At 39.3% G+C, this 23274-nt stretch overlaps 1 protein-coding gene across 2 annotated transcripts in view; it reads right to left on the reverse strand.

Moving 5' to 3' along the window:
- Positions 1-4255: 4255 nt before the first annotated feature.
- LOC102808831 (uncharacterized) overlaps positions 4256-23274 on the reverse strand; it is a 68859-nt gene continuing 49840 nt past the window's right edge. For both annotated transcript variants that reach the window (XM_085506643.1, XM_085506642.1), the window contains 3 exons: positions 14757-14915; positions 10940-11074; positions 4256-10512 (listed from right to left, as the gene is read on the reverse strand). In XM_085506643.1, the coding sequence (XP_085362769.1) occupies positions 10441-10512; positions 10940-11074; positions 14757-14915 (366 nt within the window). In that variant the 3' untranslated portion in view covers positions 4256-10440. The remainder of the gene's footprint in view (positions 10513-10939; positions 11075-14756; positions 14916-23274) is intronic.

The raw sequence follows: 23274 nt of genomic DNA on the forward strand, positions 1-23274 counted from the left end.
TTTAGATATAGAATGATAGTAGTCTATTACTGTAATACAATGTAAAGATGTAGATATAGAATGATAGTAGTCTATTACTGTAATACAATGTAAAGATGTAGATATAGAATGATAGTAGTCTATTACTGTAATGCAATGTAAAGATGTAGATATAGAATGATAGTAGTCTATTACTGTAATACAATGTAAAGATGTAGATATAGAATGATAGTAGTCTATTACTGTAATACAATGAAAGGATTTAGATATAGAATGATAGTAGTCTATTACTGTAATACAATGTAAATATGTAGATATAGAATGATAGTCTATTACTGTAATACAATGTAAAGATGTAGATATAGAATGATAGTAGTCTATTACTGTAATACACTGAAATGATGTAGATATAAATTATAGTAGTCTATTACTGTAATACAATGTACAGATGTAGATATAGAATGATAGTAGTCTATTATAGAATGATAGTAGTCTATTACTGTAATACAATGTGAAGATGTAGATATAGAATGATAGTAGTCTATTACTGTAATACAATGTAGAGATATAGATATAGAATGATAGTAGTCTATTACTGTAATACAATGTAAAGATGTAGATATAGAATGATAGTAGTCTATTACTGTAATATAATGTAAAGATATAGATATAAAATGATAGTAGTCTATTTCTGTAATACATTAATACCGCTGTACTGTCGTTGTGCATACTTTGCAGTATCCTTGTAATAACCTCATATATATTTGGCGTAAAAAATACTGACCCCAAATGAACACGAACAGTAAGGTCACCATAATTACATTAAACAAATTACTAAACTTTGTGTTTTTTAAGAAATACTACATATACTGTATTAATCTTGGTGTTCCTTTTAGAATAATATATACTTAATTAGCAGGGAAAACATTTGCAACAATTTTACTGTGAAGCATGATTTATATTGCATTAAATGAAAATAACATATTGGATTACTGTAGTATGTTGGGGAGTAACTATAACAACAATATATAAATGTCTTCATTCGCTGCATTTACAAATGTATGTCTATGTTTAAAGGGCGGCAGTCGTCGTGCCGCGAAATATACAACGCGTGTAAAATACATTGTTTATTTACATGAAATTCGACCACCGCACTTTAACGAATGCTTGTTTGTACAAATATACAAAAATAAACATACAGGACAAAAAATATAAATAACGATATTTTTTCTCACAAGAATGAACGAGAAAAATGAAGTCATCAGTAATTAAATAAAAAACAAAGTATTCATATTCCTCAAATACTTCTACTGTATGAATCTGAAAAAAAATGATGAAATACAAAAAGTTGAGAACAGATTAAGGGAAATTCTTTGTATGGGGTCCGGTCAAACTCTGGGGGCTGCCATGTTTGTTTTTTGTAATAGAGACAAAAGAGATATCAGTAATCAGTAGTTAAAAATACAGTCACATACATATATAAATTTCTGCATACATCGTTTTTTTTAATTCATATGAAACATGATAGCTTTGGCTATTCTGTGCACATTTTAAACATCTATTATCAGTTAATTCAAGAGCTAAATCAATAAAATAAACAACCAATGTCAATAGAGTGGCAAAAGTGTTAAAAAAATGGATTAAGTACTGGAAAATCAAATTCTGCACAGGTATGTCTTTAATGCATGCTTTTGATTCATTTAGCGCACTTTTGGACTCAGCAGCCGTCAAAACCTAATATTACATGTAATAACATATACAAGTTTTCCTCGTAAATGCATGTTGACTGTTCCCCTCTCCAGACACGAAAAGAATATTTAAATTGCTGTAGAACTTAACAAAGAAGCTCAACACTATAACACAAAGGAAAGTTTATTGGCTTAAAGTAGGATTTAGATCATGTTATAATCTAAATCCCCATTTTGATTTGATTTATTTCACCAGAAAATATACAACAGCAGAAAACAAACAATGTGAGAAAGAAAAAAAAAGATGTTTGAAATTTTCTGGTTTGGTCCAGGGAAAATAGTTCGTCTGAAAAAATCTAGTCCAAGAATCAACTTATTGTATGATATTATGGTATTAAATAATGATTAGAATAATTAAATTAAAATGGAGTTAGGTAGGTAGGACATCCAAGATAGTAATATACAACTTATAGAAGGAGGAAATAAAAGAAAATAACAAATCTGATGTGTAAAAAACATATTGATAAGGTAAAAGGTTTAATTCTGTAGTAGGTAATGCTTTAATGTGTTTTAGCGGAAATGTTCATATGAATTCATGCATCTCAAAACTAGGCGAACTGACAAAATAACTTGCACTATAGTTGTATCATTTAGAGTTGTTAATGACCTTGTGGTTAAAATAGCTCAACTTTGTAGACTGCATATTGTTACCACAATGTTCTAAATCTCAGTCATGGTAGTTTATTATTTACAAGAAGGCAATACAATTATTTTTATTAATTAGAATCTTGAATCTAAAAAACTATACTGGTTAATTACACTGAAATTGAACTTGACTTTTCAGAATCCAAATTTGAAAATGACCAGACTGGGGTTATTGTAACTACAAGAAGACAATATTGAGTAAATTTCACCAATATCTAGAAAAATATACATAGAACCGAGATCCCAAAGTGGTTAATAAAATATCCAAATTGGAGAGAGATTTGATTAACCTGCTTATAAAAGTTTTCTGTTCATTTCAGAAATTGCATACATTAGTAAACTACATGACAAAGAAGCATTCATAACAAGTCATTGTTAATGACACAGTCCCCGTCCCAAATTTTGTGATCTGACATATCAATTTGATGCTGATGAAGTCATTGAGATTAGATTGAAACCATTAATAGGAGATGGATTTGGTAAAAAATTATGATTTAGTGCTTTTACACGAGAGTCAAATTACAAAAATAATGTTCATGTTGATGTATCTATTGGTATACTGTCTTTGTACAAAATTTAAACAGAAATGTTCATTGCATTCATGGGAAAGTAGGCATGGGTATCATGAAAACAAAATGCCCACCAGTCAGCCATATTAGTTTGAATCATAGAAAAATATGATGTGCACCTATAACCCAATATGCATGATCATAACAACTTTGATCCAAATCGGTCTAGTCATCTCTGAGAAACAGCTCCGGATATGTAAAAAATGACGATTTAGCACTTTTACATGAAATTTGGGCGTCATTCAGCCATATTGAATCGAATTACAAAAATAATGATGATGTAGTTGTATCTCTTGGTATACTATCTTTGTACTAAATTTAAACAGAAAAAGTAGCATGGGTACCATGAAAAACAAGATGGCCACCAGTCGGCCATATATGTTCGAATCACGAAAAAAAATGGCGTGCACCTACAACCCAATATGTATGATCATCATACCAACTTTGAATCGGTCCAGTCATCTCCGAGAAACTGATGCTGACACGTTTAGGTATCAGAAATAGCAAATTTTACATCCAAAATGGCCACCAATCAGCCATGTTTTCTCCGATCATAAACTAACTTGACGTGCATATGTAAGACATTATGTATTGTCTTCATGTGAAGTTTGAATGAAATTCGTCACGGGTGTTCGAGATATAGTACGCACTTAAGGATGGACGGATCAATGGAACAAACCCAAATTAATGGTCCCCGTTGCCAGGTAATAGTTAATATTAGTTTTATCAAAAATGAATAAGTGTTTGCTTCATCAGAGAATGTAACAGAGAAAGGGTTACACACACACATACCCCCCCCCACACACACAAACATACCATCGTTGTAACGTAATGTAGTTGCGATATGAACTTGATTAAAAAGTGTTCCTATATAGCATTGTGTTATAATTGTTGTTTTATTTAATTAAACTCAATTACAATGCAATACAAAGTAGAATTGTGTTTTAATTAAGTTTAATTAAATAAAAGTTGAATATCGTATGACTGAACAAAGAATTGTTTGCAAAGCTTAGGTTTAGTATTGGGGGAAGGTATGAACCAATTATATTAATATTAATATAAAATGAACCATACCTTCCCCCTTTACTAACCCTAAGCTTTGCAAACTTGAATTAAATTTGATTAAATATTAATATAAATTATGAAAATAGTGAGGGTCATCACAATGTCCTGTCCTGTCGTCACAAGTCGGTGTAAAGTTAAATTGAAGTCGTCACAACGCTGTTACCGCACACGCAAACAGACACACATATACAGATACATTAATAACTGTGTACTACACACACAAGTAAATGTGAACCAGAAGACAGAAGATTGTGTAATAAATTGCATCATTGTTTATTAATATTCACACAAAAAACATAGAAATGGACGGATTAATTATTGCTCCATTCAAAACTGCAAATAAAACATAGATCAATCAAAAAAAACAATTACCATGATTTAAAATGTACAATCTGATAAAAACAAGAAATATGGTTTTGTACATTGCTGTCAGACAGGTCTGTAAGCTCTGATGTTGTCTGACTACACTGTAGTGAGATAGTAGATATGCCAGTAAGCTCTGATTTAGTCTGACTTCACTGTACTGAGATAGTAGATAGGCCTGTAAGCTCTGATGTGGTCTGACTTCACTGTACTGAGATAGTAGATAGGCCAGTAAGCTCTGATTTAGTCTGACTTCACTGTACTGAGATAGTAGATAGGTCAGTAAGCTATGATGTTGTCTGACTACACTGTACTGAGATAGTAGATAGGCCAGTAAGCTCTGATTTAGTCTGACTACGCTGTACTGAGATAGTAGATAGGCCTGTAAGCTCTGATGTGGTCTGACTTCACTGTACTGAGATAGTAGATAGGCCAGTAATCTCTGATTTAGTCTGACTTCACTTTACTGAGATAGTAGATAGGCCTGTAATCTCTGATGTGGTCTGACTTCACTGTACTGAGATAGTAGATAGGCCTGTAATCTCTGATGTGGTCTGACTTCACTGTACTGAGATAGTAGATGGGCCTGTAATCTCTGATGTGGTCTGACTTCACTGTACTGAGATAGTAGATAGGCCTGTAATCTCTGATGTGGTCTGACTACACTGTACTGAGATAGTAGATAGGCCTGTAATCTCTGATGTGGTCTGACTACACTGTACTGAGATAGTAGATAGGCCTGTAATCTCTGATGTGGTCTGACTTCACTGTACTGAGATAGTAGATAGGCCTGTAAGCTCTGATTTAGTCTGACTTCACTGTACTGAGATAGTAGATAGGCCTGTACACTCTGATGTGGTCTGACTTCACTGTACTGAGATAGTAGATAGGCATGTAAGCTCTGATGTGGTCTGACTACACTGTACTGAGATAGTAGATAGGCCTGTAATCTCTGATGTGGTCTGACTACACTGTACTGAGATAGTAGATAGGCCTGTAATCTCTGTTGTGGTCTGACTTCACTGTACTGAGATAGTAGATAGGCCTGTAAGCTCTGATTTAGTCTGACTTCACTGTACTGAGATAGTAGATAGGCCTGTACACTCTGATGTGGTTTGACTTCACTGTACTGAGATAGTAGATAGGCATGTAAGCTCTGATGTGGTCTGACTTCACTGTACTGAGATAGTAGATAGGCATGTAAGCTCTGATGTGGTCTGACTTCACTGTACTGAGATAGTAGATAGGCCAGTAAGCTCTGATGTGGTCTGACTTCACTGTACTGAGATAGTAGATAGGCCAGTAAGCTATGATGTTGTCTGACTACACTGTAATGAGATAGTAGATAGGCCTGTAAGCTCTGATTTAGTCTGACTTCACTTTACTGAGATAGTAGATAGGCCTGTAATCTCTGATGTGGTCTGACTTCACTGTATTGAGATAGTAGATAGGCCAGTAAGCTCTGATTTAGTCTGACTTCACTGTACTGAGATAGTAGATAGGCCTGTACACTCTGATGTGGTCTGACTACACTGTACTGAGATAGTAGATAGGCCTGTAAGCTCTGATGTGGTCTGACTTCACTGTACTGAGATAGTAGATGGGCCTGTAAGCTCTGATTTAGTCTGACTTCACTTTACTGAGATAGTAGATAGGCCTGTAAGCTCTGATGTGGTCTGACTTCACTTTACTGAGATATTAGATGGCCAAGTAAGCTCTGATTTAGTCTGACTTCACTGTACTGAGATAGTAGATGGGCCTGTGAGCTCTGATTTAGTCTGACTACACTGTACTGAGATAGTAGATAGGCCTGTAAGCTCTGATTTAGTCTGACTTCACTTTACTGAGATAGTAGATGGCCAAGTAAGCTCTGATTTAGTCTGACTTCACTTTACTGAGATAGTAGATGGCCCAGTAAGCTCTGATGTGGTCTGACTTCACTGTACTGAGATAGTAAATAGGCCTGTAAGCTCTGATATGGTCTGACTTCACTGTACTGAGATAGTAGATAGGCCTGTAAGCCCTGATGTGGTCTGACTTCACTGTACTAAGATAATAGATGGGCCTGTAAGCTCTGATGTGGTCTGACTTCACTGTACTGAGATAGTAGATAGGCTTGTACACTCTGATGTGGTCTGACTACACTGTACTGAGATATTAGATGGCCAAGTAAGCTCTGATTTAGTCTGACTTCACTGTACTGAGATAGTAGATGGGCCTGTAAGCTCTGATGTGGTCTGACTACACAGTGCTGAGATAGTAGATAGGCCTGTGAGCTCTGATGTGGTCTGACTACACAGTACTGAGATAGTAGATGGGCCTGTAAGCTCTGATTTAGTCTGACTACACTGTACTGAGATAGTAGATAGGCCTGTGAGCTCTGATGTGGTCTGACTACACAGTACTGAGATAGTAGATAGGCTTGTGAGCTCTGATGTGGTCTGACTACACTGTACTGAGATAGTAGATAGGCCTGTAAGCTCTGATTTAGTCTGACTTCACTGTACTGAGATAGTAGATAGGCCTGTAAGCTCTGATGTGGTCTGACTTCACTGTACTGAGATAGTAGATAGGCCTGTACACTCTGATGTGGTCTGACTACACTGTACTGAGATAGTAGATAGGCCTGTAAGCTCTGATGTGGTCTGACTTCACTGTACTGAGATAGTAGATGGGCCTGTAAGCTCTGATTTAGTCTGACTTCACTGTACTGAGATAGTAGATAGGCCTGTAAGCTCTGATGTGGTCTGACTACACAGTACTGAGATAGTAGATAGGCCTGTGAGCTCTGATGTGGTCTGACTACACAGTACTGAGATAGTAGATGGGCCTGTAAGCTCTGATTTAGTCTGACTACACTGTACTGAGATAGTAGATAGGCCTGTGAGCTCTGATGTGGTCTGACTACACAGTACTGAGATAGTAGATAGCCTGTGAGCTCTGATGTGGTCTGACTACACAGTACTGAGATAGTAGATAGCCTGTGAGCTCTGATGTGGTCTGACTTCACTGTACTGAGATAGTAGATGGGCATGTAAGCTCTGATGTGGTCTGACTTCACTGTACTGAGATAGTAGATGGGCCTGTGAGCTCTGATGTGGTCTGACTACACTGTACTGAGATAGTAGATATACCTGTAATCTCTGATTTAGTCTGACTTCACTGTACTGAGATAGTAGATATACCTGTAATCTCTGATTTAGTCTGACTTCACTGTACTGAAATATTAGATGGGCCTGTGAGCTCTGATGTGGTCTGACTACACTGTACTGAGATAGTAGATAGGCCTATGAGCTCTGATGTGGTCTGACTACACTGTACTGAGATAGTAGATGGGCCTGTGAGCTCTGATGTGGTCTGACTACACTGTACTGAGATAGTAGATATACCTGTAATCTCTGATTTAGTCTGACTTCACTGTACTGAGATAGTAGATATACCTGTAATCTCTGATTTAGTCTGACTTCACTGTACTGAGATATTAGATGGGCCTGTAAGCTCTGATTTAGTCTGACTACACTGTACTGAGATAGTAGATAGGCCTGTGAGCTCTGATGTGGTCTGACTACACAGTACTGAGATAGTAGATAGGCCTGTGAGCTCTGATGTGGTCTGACTTCACTGTACTGAGATAGTAGATGGGCATGTAATCTCTGATTTAGTCTGACTTCACTGTACTGAGATATTAGATGGGCCTGTGAGCTCTGATGTGGTCTGACTTCACTGTACTGAGATAGTAGATAGGCCTGTAAGCTCTGATGTGGTCTGACTTCACTGTACTAAGATAGTAGATAGGCCTGTAAGCTCTGATTTAGTCTGACTACACTGTACTGAGATAGTAGATAGGCCTGTGAGCTCTGATGTGGTCTGACTTCACTGTACTGAGATAGTAGATAGGCATGTAAGCTCTGATGTGGTCTGACTTCACTGTACTGAGATATTAGATGGCCTGTGAGCTCTGATGTGGTCTGACTACACTGTACTGAGATAGTAGATGGGCCTGTAAGCTCTGATTTAGTCTGACTACACTGTACTGAGATATTAGATGGGCCTGTAAGCTCTGATTTAGTCTGACTACGCTGTACTGAGATAGTAGACAGGCCTGTGAGCTCTGATGTGGTCAGACTTCACAGTACTGAGATAGTAGATGGGCCTGTGAGCTCTGATTTAGTCTGACTTCACAGTACTGAGATAGTAGATAGGCCTGTAAGCTCTGTTGTGGTCTGACTACACTGTACTGAGATAATAGATGGGCCTGTAAGCTCTGATTTAGTATGACTTCACTGTACTGAGATAGTAGGTGGGCCTGTAAGCTCTGATTTAGTCTGACTTCACAGTACTGAGATAGTAGATAGGCCTGTAAGCTCTGTTGTGGTCTGACTACACTGTACTGAGATATTAGATGGGCCTGTAATCTCTGATTTAGTCTTACTTCACAGTACTGAGATAGTAGATAGGCCTGTGAGCTCTGATGTGGTCTAACTTCACTGTACTGAGATATTAGATGGGCCTGTAAGCTCTGATGTGGTCTGACTTCACTGTACTGAGATAGTAGATGGGCCTGTAATCTCTGATTTAGTCTTACTTCACAGTACTGAGATAGTAGATGGGCCTGTGAGCTCTGATGTGGTCTGACTACACATAGTAAGATTTAACAATTACTAGATATTTAAATTATCCATGCATCTAAAGAAACTTAAATGAAAGTTTACAAATCTCATTTTGAATACTGACAACGTCCTTGTTCTATGAATTAGGGCACCGATCATGGAAGACATATAAACTGAAGGATTAATCAATTGATCACAAACAAAAACATTAAAGTAAACTGTTTCACTTGCAATTATTGTAACAAAAGGCAACACAGTCACATAATCATGTGTTAAATGAAATGATGAAAAATTAGCTTGTGGCAGTTACTGCAGAGTGTGTTATCAAAGCATTAAGATGAATACTGCCCTCAGGCAGCTATAAAAACAAAAAAATTCAAAACAATCACCACAGAGGGCATTTTTTTGCATGAGTGAGACAAAAGCGACCATTGGTGACTTTGTTTGACAAAGCCAAACCACAAACATTAAATAAACTATAACAAATTATATAATGGCCATTTGCCATCACAATCATCTTATAAGTATATTTACAAACCCAAAGCACTTTGTAAATGAAATGTTAAACAATAGTAGTATGTACATTAACTCTTAATTAAATAATACATCACACAAACAATTTTTCTTCCAAAATGTTAATAAAAAAACAAGAAATTTTACATACTGAATAAAATGTTAGAAAAACCCAAATAACATTAATGTTACTAAATTGGGAAAATGTTAGACCTCCCACCATCTTAGAATTGACACCAAATGTTGCGTTTGTTTTCTTTTAATTCCATACAGCTTTTTCACCCAAAGTTTTAACACTATAACACCCATCATGCCATATGTTACCAATAACCTACATACTACAATTCTATCTGGCCTGCATTTTATGTGCAGTAAATAGGAAATTTGTTTACCCCTTTACGCCAGTCATGGTTGTCCTGCTTCTGTTAAATCACCAAAAATAACAAAATGTCAAAATAAACATTTTGGTCAAAGGAAATGAGACAGATCTAAAACGTCTAATGATGAGATTTCTAGTAAAAAATTCTAGTGTGTGTTGTTACATAAAAACTGAGTCGACATAACCTAGGTACCAACACATGAGACAAGATGTACTGCTCATGCATCCAAAATAAACAGCTAAAACATGTGATTATCATAAATATACACCATGTGCCATAAGATAATACCCTATGGCTCAGTGTTACAGCAATTATGAAATAATAAACAAATTAAAAAACAGGGTTTTTCACATTTTGTCACCAATTAAAAAAAATGCATCTAAAATCTGAACCACTGGGTATAAACTTAGAGGCATCCTATTAAGCAGTGGACCATAAAAACAGACAACACTATCACTGACTGTAGGTATTGTAAACTTATCTGAAAAGAATAATTGATGATCACACTGAAATGGGCTGGCTACCCGATCTAGCATTGGGTGGCATCACCTGATACTGATCTGTGTTCTCAATTTCTGTATGTCAAGAAATATGGTATGTCAGCCAAAAATTCCATTTTATCAATACTGGAATTTTGATCCTGAAATATGAATAGAAAATGGAAAGAAAATTATTAGAGAAAAACATGTACGAAAAATAGTTATGCTAATTATTGTGTACAAGTCTGCCTAGCAACTGTAGAACCTGTTTCCTCGTTGCCAGGCTACCATGCACACAATTTTCTGCAGAGTGTTATTGTAGCGATCATACAGGTTGTTTTGGAATGACTGAATGTTTGACACTGTTCTACTAGAAAACAGTAGAATATCATTTTTAATTCATTTAGGAAGACAGAAGCCATTGATATAAATATTCTAAGCATTAATGGTGAAATTACCAGCAATTTATCATCATTGAATGAGAACTTACCAATCATATATGAAAACTATTAATATATAAAAAGTTGAGTAAACTTTTGAGTAAGTGATTACATTTCCATTTTTACTGAGATTCTGTTCAATTCTCACCTTTCCAAGATCATACAAAATGTGTTTGTATGTGCTGTCCTTGATTTCCTGATCCAGGGCAGTTGACAAAATACCTTGTAATGACTCTGTAGAAATACTGCCCATCTGGCGGCGATCCACAGAACCAAACAACTCCTAGAAATAAACATATTCCTAACATTGTTATAACAACAATAAGTTGATTGAGATATATACATGTACAGTAGTTGATAATGCACTCAAATTTTAGAAAAATTTGATGAGAAATCAAAATCACAAGATTAAAAAAAAACAGTAGCAAGCATCTACTTGGAAATATTTTGTTTGTAAAAATTTGACTTAGTATGTGCTGTGGACAACAACTATGATATTCACAAGATATCTAGGTCACAAAGTTTTAAAAAAATCAGCCAAGTATTTACGTAGATTTGTATGTGATCAAGTTTTCAGCATCTTAAGTCCATCAAGTCCCAAACAAAACTGATGCCATTCTAAAGCTGCTTACTTTATTAAGATTTGAAGTGGAGAAATTCTGTGATTTGTTTGATTAACACCCACTTCTTAAGATGTCCTATCCTTTTTTCACAATTTATACATGTTAAGATTTCATAACATCCAATACCATTAAGTACTACATATGTTAAATAAGTTTAAAGCGTGCTGGTCGTTGCTCAGGGTGTGTTGGAATTTCATGTAAATAAACAATGTATTTTACACGCGTTGTATACGTCGCTATGAGTCCCATATCGAACAGGACGCGGCGCAACGACTACCGCCCTTTAATATGTATTCTTCTGACAAAACATTTATTATGTAAACTTATTATTTTGTGAAAGAAAGAAAGACCAAATTGAGTCTTGAATAGTTTATTCACTCAATGAGTTATCTTGCAGACACAGAGTGCAATACACTCAGGTAATTTTGAGATTAAAGCGCAGTGGTCGTAGCGCTGTGCGTGTTCGAATTTCATGTAAATAAACAATGTATTTTACACGCGTTGTATACGTTACTATGGGTCCCATATCGAACAGGACGCGGCGAGACGACTACCACCTTTTAATATTTACTCAGCAAGAAACACACACTTGCTTTGACTGTTTAAAAAATGAGTATAGAGAACATCCTGGAACTTCTTGACTATTTTGAAAGGCATCAAGGCATTCAGGTGAGATAATGTATGTCAAGCTATATGGAGACGTATAAACATGCAATATTCCATAAACATCTGCTAGTCTATGTCAAGCTATATGGAGACGTATAATCATGCAATATTCCATGAACATCTGCTAGTCTATGTCAAGCTATATGGAGACGTATAATCATGCAATATTCCATGAACATCTGCTAGTCTATGTCAAGCTATATGGAGACGTATAAACATGCAATATTCCATGAACATCTGCTAGTCTATGTCAAGCTATATGGAGACGTATAAACATGCAATATTCCATAAACATCTGCTAGTCTATGTCAAGTTATATGGAGACGTATAAACATGCAATATTCCATAAACATCTGATAGTCTATGTCAAGCTATATGGAGACGTATAATCATGCAATATTCCATAAACATCTGCTAGTCTATGTCAAGCTATATGGAGACGTATAATCATGCAATATTCCATAAACATCTGCTAGTCTATGTCAAGCTATATGGAGACGTATAAACATGCAATATTCCATAAACATCTGCTAGTCTATGTCAAGCTATATGGAGACATATAATCATGCAATATTCCATAAACATCTGCTAGTCTATGTCAAGCTATATGGAGACGTATAATCATGCAATATTCCATAAACATCTGATAGTCTATGTCAAGCTATATGGAGACGTATAATCATGCAATATTCCATAAACATCTGCTAGTCTATGTCAAGCTATATGGAGACGTATAATCATGCAATATTCCATAAACATCTGCTAGTCTATGTCAAGCTATATGGAGACGTATAATCATGCAATATTCCATAAACATCTGCTAGTCTATGTCAAGCTATATGGAGACGTATAATCATGCAATATTCCATAAACATCTGCTAGTCTATGTCAAGCTATATGGAGACGTATAAACATGCAATATTCCATAAACATCTGCTAGTCTATGTCAAGCTATATGGAGACATATAATCATGCAATATTCCATAAACATCTGCTAGTCTATGTCAAGCTATATGGAGACGTATAATCATGCAATATTCCATAAACATCTGCTAGTCTATGTCAAGCTATATGGAGACGTATAATCATGCAATATTCCATAAACATCTGCTAGTCTATGTCAAGCTATATGGAGACGTATAATCATGCAATATTCCATGAACATCTGCTAGTCTATGTCAAGCTATATGGAGACGTATAATCATGCAATATTCCATAAACATCTGCTAGTCTATGTCAAGCTATATGGAGACGTATAATCATGCAATATTCCATAAACATCTGCTAGTCTATGTCAAGCTATATGGAGACGTATAATCATGCAATATTCCATAAACATCTGCTAGTCTATGTCAAGCTATATGGAGACGTATAATCATGCAATATTCCATAAACATCTGCTAGTCTATGTCAAGCTATATGGAGACGTATAATCATGCAATATTCCATAAACATCTGCTAGTCTATGTCAAGCTATATGGAGACGTATAAACATGCAATATTCCATAAACATCTGATAGTCTATGTCAAGCTATATGGAGACGTATAATCATGCAATATTCCATAAACATCTGATAGTCTATGTCAAGCTATATGGAGACGTATAATCATGCAATATTCCATAAACATCTGCTAGTCTATGTCAAGCTATATGGAGACGTATAATCATGCAATATTCCATAAACATCTGCTAGTCTATGTCAAGCTATATGGAGACGTATAATCATGCAATATTCCATAAACATCTGCTAGTCTATGTCAAGCTATATGGAGACGTATAATCATGCAATATTCCATAAACATCTGATAGTCTATGTCAAGCTATATGGAGACGTATAATCATGCAATATTCCATAAACATCTGCTAGTCTATGTCAAGCTATATGGAGACGTATAATCATGCAATATTCCATAAACATCTGCTAGTCTATGTCAAGCTATATGGAGACGTATAATCATGCAATATTCCATAAACATCTGCTAGTCTATGTCAAGCTATATGGAGACGTATAATCATGCAATATTCCATAAACATCTGCGAGTCTATGTCAAGCTATATGGAGACGTATAATCATGCAATATTCCATAAACATCTGCTAGTCTATGTCAAGCTATATGGAGACGTATAAACATGCAATATTCCATAAACATCTGCTAGTCTATGTCAAGCTATATGGAGACGTATAATCATGCAATATTCCATAAACATCTGCTAGTCTATGTCAAGCTATATGGAGACATATAATCATGCAATATTCCATAAACATCTGCTAGTCTATGTCAAGCTATATGGAGACGTATAATCATGCAATATTCCATAAACATCTGATAGTCTATGTCAAGCTATATGGAGACGTATAATCATGCAATATTCCATAAACATCTGATAGTCTATGTCAAGCTATATGGAGACGTATAATCATGCAATATTCCATAAACATCTGCTAGTCTATGTCAAGCTATATGGAGACGTATAAACATGCAATATTCCATAAACATCTGCTAGTCTATGTCAAGCTATATGGAGACGTATAAACATGCAATATTCCATAAACATCTGCTAGTCTATGTCAAGCTATATGGAGACGTATAATCATGCAATATTCCATAAACATCTGCACATATCTGCATGGTATAAATAATTTAATGCCTTGAAGTGACAAAACTCAAACTTACCACAAAGTGTGTTATATCATCCTGTAGTTTTGAGAAATCAAGGTTATCATACGCTTGGTTTAATATGTTGTCTTGATTCACCATGTTCTCATCTAAACACATAACAGTCATAAATTCTTCAAGACCAAAAAATGTACTTGAACTAGTCAGCTCATATACCTATCAGAAAAAATTTAGCAATATTGGATTATTAAACATCTAGGGGCCATACAACCTCAATTACGAATGTAAACATGCAATCTTAGTTCATTCTTTATTATTACAATATTTTGTATTTTACTTAATTAAATTATTACAATGTATGCATTATATTTCCATCTTTTTATTTGTGTCTATAGTGCTGTATAAATGGTAGAAACATAAAATTGTCTGGGTTCCTATGAGCTCCGTAAAATCTGAATCGCCTTTATTGATGTATTTTTGTATTATATAGAAATAAACTAAAACAAGCAGGCTGAGATAGCTCTGCTGTTAACAATGCACTTCAATTAGAGAATTGACGATACCATTACAAAATGAACAAATCTATATGTATAATATCAAATCAATCAGAATTGCAGCTTTTAATTATAAGTCAAAAATATCACTATTTTACCAAAAATTACAAAAAATATTCATCAAAATTAGAGAATTGAAGATATCATGAAATGAACAAAACTGAGAGAGGTCTACCCAAGGTACATATACACCAAGTATTAAGTCGAAAAAAGTAAAAAGTTGACATGGACAGTGAATGACAATCAATCTATAATAAGCTCCACTTGACAAAGTCGACTGCGGAGCTGATAAAAGGTAAAACCCCAAGAGTTGTTATAGTGAGTGGTAGACAGAGATCTAGTATTTATAAATATTGATTCACTTTTTGTACACAAGGAATACAATCACATACTGCATTATTTGACTCATAATTGCAATGGACTACCAACAACATTTTGAAGTTCATAGTGAATGCTCTGGTGACTTTGCTGAGAAAAATATACAGGTCAAATGGGAAAATCAGACAGAAAGACAGACTGGGGTCAATTGGGCAAATCAGACAGAAAGACAGACTGGGGGTCAAATGGGAAAATCAGACAGAAAGACAGACTGGGGGTCAAATGGGAAAATCAGACAGAGCGACAGACTGGGGGTCAATTGGGAAAATCAGACAGAGCGACAGACTGGGGGTCAATTGTGAAAATCAGACAGAGCGACAGACTGGGGGTCAAATGGGAAAATCAGACAGAGCGACAGACTGGGGGTCAAATGGGAAAATCAGACAGCAAGACAGACTGGGGTCAATTGTGAAAATCAGACAGAGCGACAGACTGGGGGTCAAATGGGAAAATCAGACAGCAAGACAGACTGGGGTCAATTGTGAAAATCAGACAGAGCGACAGACTGGGGGTCAAATGGGAAAATCAGACAGCAAGACAGACTGGGGGTCAATTGGGAAAATCAGACAGAAAGACAGACTGGGGGTCAAATGGGAAAATCAGACAGCAAGACAGACTGGGGGTCAAATGGGAAAATCAGACAGAGCGACAGACTGGGGGTCAAATGGGAAAATCAGACAGAGCGACAGACTGGGGGTCAATTGTGAAAATCAGACAGAGCGACAGACTGGGGGTCAATTGTGAAAATCAGACAGAGCGACAGACTGGGGGTCAAATGGGAAAATCAGACAGCAAGACAGACTGGGGGTCAATTGGGAAAATCAGACAGAAAGACAGACTGGGGGTCAATTGTGAAAATCAGACAGAGCGACAGACTGGGGGTCAATTGTGAAAATCAGACAGAGCGACAGACTGGGGGTCAAATGGGAAAATCAGACATCAAGACAGACTGGGGGTCAATTGGGAAAATCAGACAGAAAGACAGACTGGGGGTCAAATGGGAAAATCAGACAGCAAGACAGACTGGGGGTCAATTGGGAAAATCAGACAGAAAGACAGACTGGGGGTCAATTGTGAAAATCAGACAGAGCGACAGACTGGGGGTCAATTGTGAAAATCAGACAGAGCGACAGACTGGGGGTCAAATGGGAAAATCAGACAGCAAGACAGACTGGGGGTCAAATGGGAAAATCAGACAGAGCGACAGACTGGGGGTCAATTGTGAAAATCAGACAGAGCGACAGACTGGGGGTCAATTGTGAAAATCAGACAGAGCGACAGACTGGGGGTCAATTGTGAAAATCAGACAGAGCGACAGACTGGGGGTCAATTGTGAAAATCAGACAGCAAGACAGACTGGGGGTCAAATGGGAAAATCAGACAGAGCGACAGACTGGGGGTCAATTGTGAAAATCAGACATCAAGACAGACTGGGGGTCAATTGTGAAAATCAGACATCAAGACAGACTGGGGGTCAATTGTGAAAATCAGACAGAGCGACAGACTGGGGGTCAATTGTGAAAATCAGACAGAGCGACAGACTGGGGGTCAAATGGGAAAATCAGACAGCAAGACAGACTGGGGGTCAATTGGGAAAATCAGACAGAAAGACAGACTGGGGGTCAAATGGGAAAATCAGACAGCAAGACAGACTGGGGGTCAAATGGGAAAATCAGACAGAGCGACAGACTGGGGGTCAAATGAGAAAATCAGACAGCAAGACAGACTGGGGGTCAATTGTGAAAATCAGACAGAGCGACAGACGGGGGGTCAATTGTGAAAATCAGACAGAGCGACAGACTGGGGGTCAAATGGGAAAATCAGACAGAAAGACAGACTGGGGGTCAAATGGGAAAATCAGACAGAAAGACAGACTGGGGGTCAAATGGGAAAATCAGACAGCAAGACAGACTGGGGGTCAAATGGGAAAATCAGACAGAAAGACAGACTGGGGGTCAAATGGGAAAATCAGACAGCAAGACAGACTGGGGGTCAAATGGGAAAATCAGACAGAGCGACAGACTGGGGGTCAAATGGGAAAATCAGACATCAAGACAGACTGGGGGTCAATTGGGAAAATCAGACAGAGCGACAGACTGGGGGTCAAATGGGAAAATCAGACAGCAAGACAGACTGGGGGTCAAATGGGAAAATCAGACAGAAAGACAGACTGGGGGTCAAATGGGAAAATCAGACAGAGCGACAGACTGGGGGTCAAATGAGAAAATCAGACAGAGCGACAGACTGGGGGTCAAATGGGAAAATCAGACAGAGCGACAGACTGGGGGTCAATTGGGAAAATCAGACATCAAGACAGACTGGGGGTCAATTGTGAAAATCAGACATCAAGACAGACTGGGGGTCAAATGGGAAAATCAGACAGAGCGACAGACTGGGGGTCAATTGTGAAAATCAGACAGAGCGACAGACTGGGGGTCAATTGTGAAAATCAGACAGAGCGACAGACTGGGGGTCAAATGGGAAAATCAGACAGAGCGACAGACTGGGGGTCAATTGTGAAAATCAGACAGAGCGACAGACTGGGGGTCAAATGGGAAAATCAGACAGCAAGACAGACTGGGGGTCAAATGGGAAAATCAGACAGAGCGACAGACTGGGGGTCAATTGTGAAAATCAGACAGAGCGACAGACTGGGGGTCAATTGTGAAAATCAGACATCAAGACAGACTGGGGGTCAATTGTGAAAATCAGACATCAAGACAGACTGGGGGTCAATTGTGAAAATCAGACAGAGCGACAGACGGGGGGTCAATTGTGAAAATCAGACAGAGCGACAGACTGGGGGTCAATTGTGAAAATCAGACATCAAGACAGACTGGGGGTCAATTGTGAAAATCAGACAGAGCGACAGACTGGGGGTCAATTGTGAAAATCAGACAGAGCGACAGACTGGGGGTCAAATGAGAAAATCAGACAGAGCGACAGACTGGGGGTCAATTGTGAAAATCAGACAGAGCGACAGACTGGGGGTCAATTGTGAAAATCAGACAGAGCGACAGACGGGGGGTCAATTGTGAAAATCAGACAGAGCGACAGACTGGGGGTCAAATGAGAAAATCAGACAGAGCGACAGACTGGGGGTCAATTGTGAAAATCAGACATCAAGACAGACTGGGGGTCAATTGTGAAAATCAGACATCAAGACAGACTGGGGGTCAATTGTGAAAATCAGACATCAAGACAGACTGGGGGTCAATTGTGAAAATCAGACAGAGCGACAGACTGGGGGTCAAATGAGAAAATCAGACAGAGCGACAGACTGGGGGTCAAATGGGAAAATCAGACATCAAGACAGACTGGGGGTCAAATGGGAAAATCAGACAGAGCGACAGACTGGGGGTCAAATGAGAAAATCAGACAGAGCGACAGACTGGGGGTCAATTGTGAAAATCAGACATCAAGACAGACTGGGGGTCAAATGGGAAAATCAGACAGAGCGACAGACTGGGGGTCAATTGTGAAAATCAGACATCAAGACAGACTGGGGGTCAATTGTGAAAATCAGACAGAGCGACAGACGGGGGGTCAATTGTGAAAATCAGACAGAGCGACAGACTGGGGGTCAAATGAGAAAATCAGACAGAGCGACAGACTGGGGGTCAATTGTGAAAATCAGACATCAAGACAGACTGGGGGTCAATTGTGAAAATCAGACAGAGCGACAGACTGGGGGTCAATTGTGAAAATCAGACAGAGCGACAGACTGGGGGTCAATTGTGAAAATCAGACAGAGCGACAGACGGGGGGTCAATTGTGAAAATCAGACAGAGCGACAGACTGGGGGTCAAATGAGAAAATCAGACAGAGCGACAGACTGGGGGTCAATTGTGAAAATCAGACATCAAGACAGACTGGGGGTCAATTGTGAAAATCAGACATCAAGACAGACTGGGGGTCAATTGTGAAAATCAGACAGAGCGACAGACTGGGGGTCAAATGAGAAAATCAGACAGAGCGACAGACTGGGGGTCAAATGGGAAAATCAGACATCAAGACAGACTGGGGGTCAAATGGGAAAATCAGACAGAGCGACAGACTGGGGGTCAAATGAGAAAATCAGACAGAGCGACAGACTGGGGGTCAATTGTGAAAATCAGACATCAAGACAGACTGGGGGTCAATTGTGAAAATCAGACAGAGCGACAGACTGGGGGTCAATTGTGAAAATCAGACATCAAGACAGACTGGGGGTCAATTGTGAAAATCAGACAGAGCGACAGACGGGGGGTCAATTGTGAAAATCAGACAGAGCGACAGACTGGGGGTCAAATGAGAAAATCAGACAGAGCGACAGACTGGGGGTCAATTGTGAAAATCAGACATCAAGACAGACTGGGGGTCAATTGTGAAAATCAGACAGAGCGACAGACTGGGGGTCAAATGAGAAAATCAGACAGAGCGACAGACTGGGGGTCAATTGTGAAAATCAGACAGAGCGACAGACTGGGGGTCAATTGTGAAAATCAGACAGAGCGACAGACTGGGGGTCAAATGGGAAAATCAGACAGAGCGACAGACTGGGGGTCAATTGTGAAAATCAGACAGAGCGACAGACTGGGGGTCAATTGTGAAAATCAGACAGAGCGACAGACTGGGGGTCAATTGTGAAAATCAGACAGAGCGACAGACTGGGGGTCAAATGGGAAAATCAGACAGCAAGACAGACTGGGGGTCAAACGGGCAAATCAGACAGAGCGACAGACGGGGGGTCAATTGTGAAAATCAGACAGAGCGACAGACTGGGGGTCAAATGGGAAAATCAGACAGCAAGACAGACTGGGGGTCAAACGGGCAAATCAGACAGAGCGACAGACGGGGGGTCAAATGGGAAAATCAGACAGAGCGACAGACTGGGGGTCAAATGGGAAAATCAGACAGCAAGACAGACTGGGGGTCAAACGGGCAAATCAGACAGAGCGACAGACTGGGGGTCAATTGGGCAAATCAGACAGCAAGACAGACTGGGGGTCAAACGGGCAAATCAGACAGCAAGACAGACTGGGGGTCAAATGGGCAAATCAGACAGAGAGACAGACTGGGGTCAAATGGGCAAATCAGACAGAGAGACAGACTGGGGGTCAAATGGGCATACCATACAGCAAGAAAGACGAATTAGGTCTGCCAATCAGACAGAGAGACAGACTGGGGGTCAAATGGACCAATCAGACAGCAAGAAAGACTGAAATCAGGTCTGCCAATCAGAGAGAGAGAGAGACAGACTGGGTGTCAAATGGACCAATCAGACAGAGCGGCAGACTGGGGTCAAATGGGCAAATCAGACAGAAAGACAGACTGGGGGTCAATTGGGCAAATCAGACAGCAAGAAAGACTGTAATCAGGTCTGCCAATCAGACAGATAGACAGACTGGGGGTCAAATGGACCAATCAGACAGAGAGACAGACTGGGGGTCAAATGGACCAATCAGACAGCAAGAAAGACTGGAATCTAGTCTGCCAGTCGACCAATCAGAGAGAGAGACAGACTGGGGGTCAAATGGACCAATCAGACAGAGAGACAGACTAGGGTCAAATGGACCAATCAGACAGAGAGATAGAAGTAAAGTCTGGAAAGAACATATGGAAAAAATCATGAATGAGGAGAATGAGTGGGTTCAGGATGTGGAGGCTGATCTGGTGGAAGGGCCAGTTGAAAGAGTGAGTCGAGAAGAAGTAGTGAAGGCAATCAGAGACATGAAAACTGGAAAGGCTGCTGGACCCTCGGAAGTGAGCACGGAGATGATTTGTGCAAGTGGAGACATAGGGATTGGTGTGATAATGGAGTTATGCCAGGGAGTGTTAGATGAAAGAGGAATGCCTGAGGAGTGGGAGGTGAGTGTGGTAGTACCAATTTTTAAAGGAAAAGGGGATGCAAAAAGTTGTGGTGCGTATAGGGGTGTGAAACTATTAGAGCATGCAATGAAAATTGTGGAGAGGGTGATAGTGAATAGAATCCGGAAATTAGTGGAAGTGGATGAGATGCAGTTTGGTTTTATGCCAGGGAAAGGAACAATTGATGCAGTGTTTATTCTGAGGAGGATGCAAGAGGAATATCGTGCAAAAGGGAAGAAACTGTATATGTGTTTTGTGGATTTGGAGAAGGCCTTTGAGTCCCGAGGAAGGTGATGGAGTGGGCAATGCGGAAGAGAGGTATACCAGAGGCAATGGTAAGAGCAGTGATGAGTTTGTATGAAGGAGCAAAGACAAGAGTTAGAGTAGGATCGGAGTTGTCAGAGGAGTTTGAGGTGAAGGTGGGTGTGCATCAAGGCTCTGTACTATCACCATTGATATTTGCAGTTGTCATTGATGTAGTTACAGAGAGTGCAAGAGAAGGGCTGATGAGAGAGATGTTGTATGCTGATGACTTGGTCTTGATGGATGACACAATGGAGGGATTGAGGGAGAAGTTTGTGAAATGGAAAAAAGCATTTGAGAGTAAGGGTTTGAAGGTAAATCTGGGAAAGACAAAAGTGATGGTGAGTGGGACAAAGGAGAAAGCTTTGGTGAGTAAGGTTGACCCATGTGGCATGTGTGGAAAGAGGGTAAAGGTAAATTCAGTGCGGTGTGTGAAATGTGGGAAGTGGATACATGGGAGATGTGCAAAGATAAAGAGGGTGACCCAAAGATTGGCAAGGGATTTTGTGTGTGGAAGATGTAAGAATGGAGCTGGAAGGGTGGTGGAACAGGAAGAAAAGTTGTGTGATGAGGTTGAGACAGTGAAGGAGTTTACATACCTGGGGGACAAGGTGGGTGTGAGGCGGCTGTGACAGCTAGAGCAAGGTTTGCTTGGGTGAAGTTTAGGGAATGTAGAGAGTTACTATATGGGAAGAGATTTCCCTTGGAGATGAAAGGAATAGTTTATAAGAGTTGTGTGAGATCAGCATTGCTGTATGGGAGCGAGACATGGTGTTTGAGTGAAAATGAGTTGGGTACTTTAAGGACTTTGGCGAGAGTGATGTGTGGGGTGAAGTTGATGGACAGAAAGAAAACTGAGGACTAGATGCAGATGTTGGGTTTGAAGGAAGCGGTAGATCGGTTGGCGAAGGCAAATGGGGTACGTTGGTATGGGCATGTGCTGAGGAGGGAGGATGGGCATGTATTAAGAAGGGCCCTTGATTTAGAGGTGAGTGGTCCAAGGAAAAGGGGAAGGCCAAAGAAGACGTGGAAGATGCAAGTAGAGGAGGAGAGTGGGAAGGTTGGGATGAGGATGAGGGATGCTTTAAATCGTGCAAAGTGGAGGGAGGGGGTAAGAGCGATTGCCACTAGTTTAAGGTGAATCCGGCCACCCTAGTCTTCGGGGACCAAACCGGATTTAAAACTCTGGACTACTACTACTACTAGACAGAGAGAAAGACTGGGGTCAAATGGGCAAATCAGACAGCAAGTAAGACTGGAATCCGGTCTGCCAATCAGACAGAGAGAGAGAGACTGGGGGTCAAATGAATCAATCAGACAGAGAGAAGACTGGGGTCAAATGGACCAATCAGACAGAGAGACAGACTGGGGTCAAATGGGCAAATCAGACAGCAAGAAAGACTGGAATCAGGTCTGCCAATCAGACAGAGAGACAGACTGGGGTTAAATGGACCAATCTGACAAATATACACACTTTAGTTCAAGCAGGC

Source organism: Saccoglossus kowalevskii, chromosome 12 (genome assembly GCF_978046115.1).
Source record: "Saccoglossus kowalevskii chromosome 12, keSacKowa6.1, whole genome shotgun sequence".
In the NCBI taxonomy this organism is placed as follows: Eukaryota; Metazoa; Hemichordata; class Enteropneusta; family Harrimaniidae; genus Saccoglossus; species Saccoglossus kowalevskii.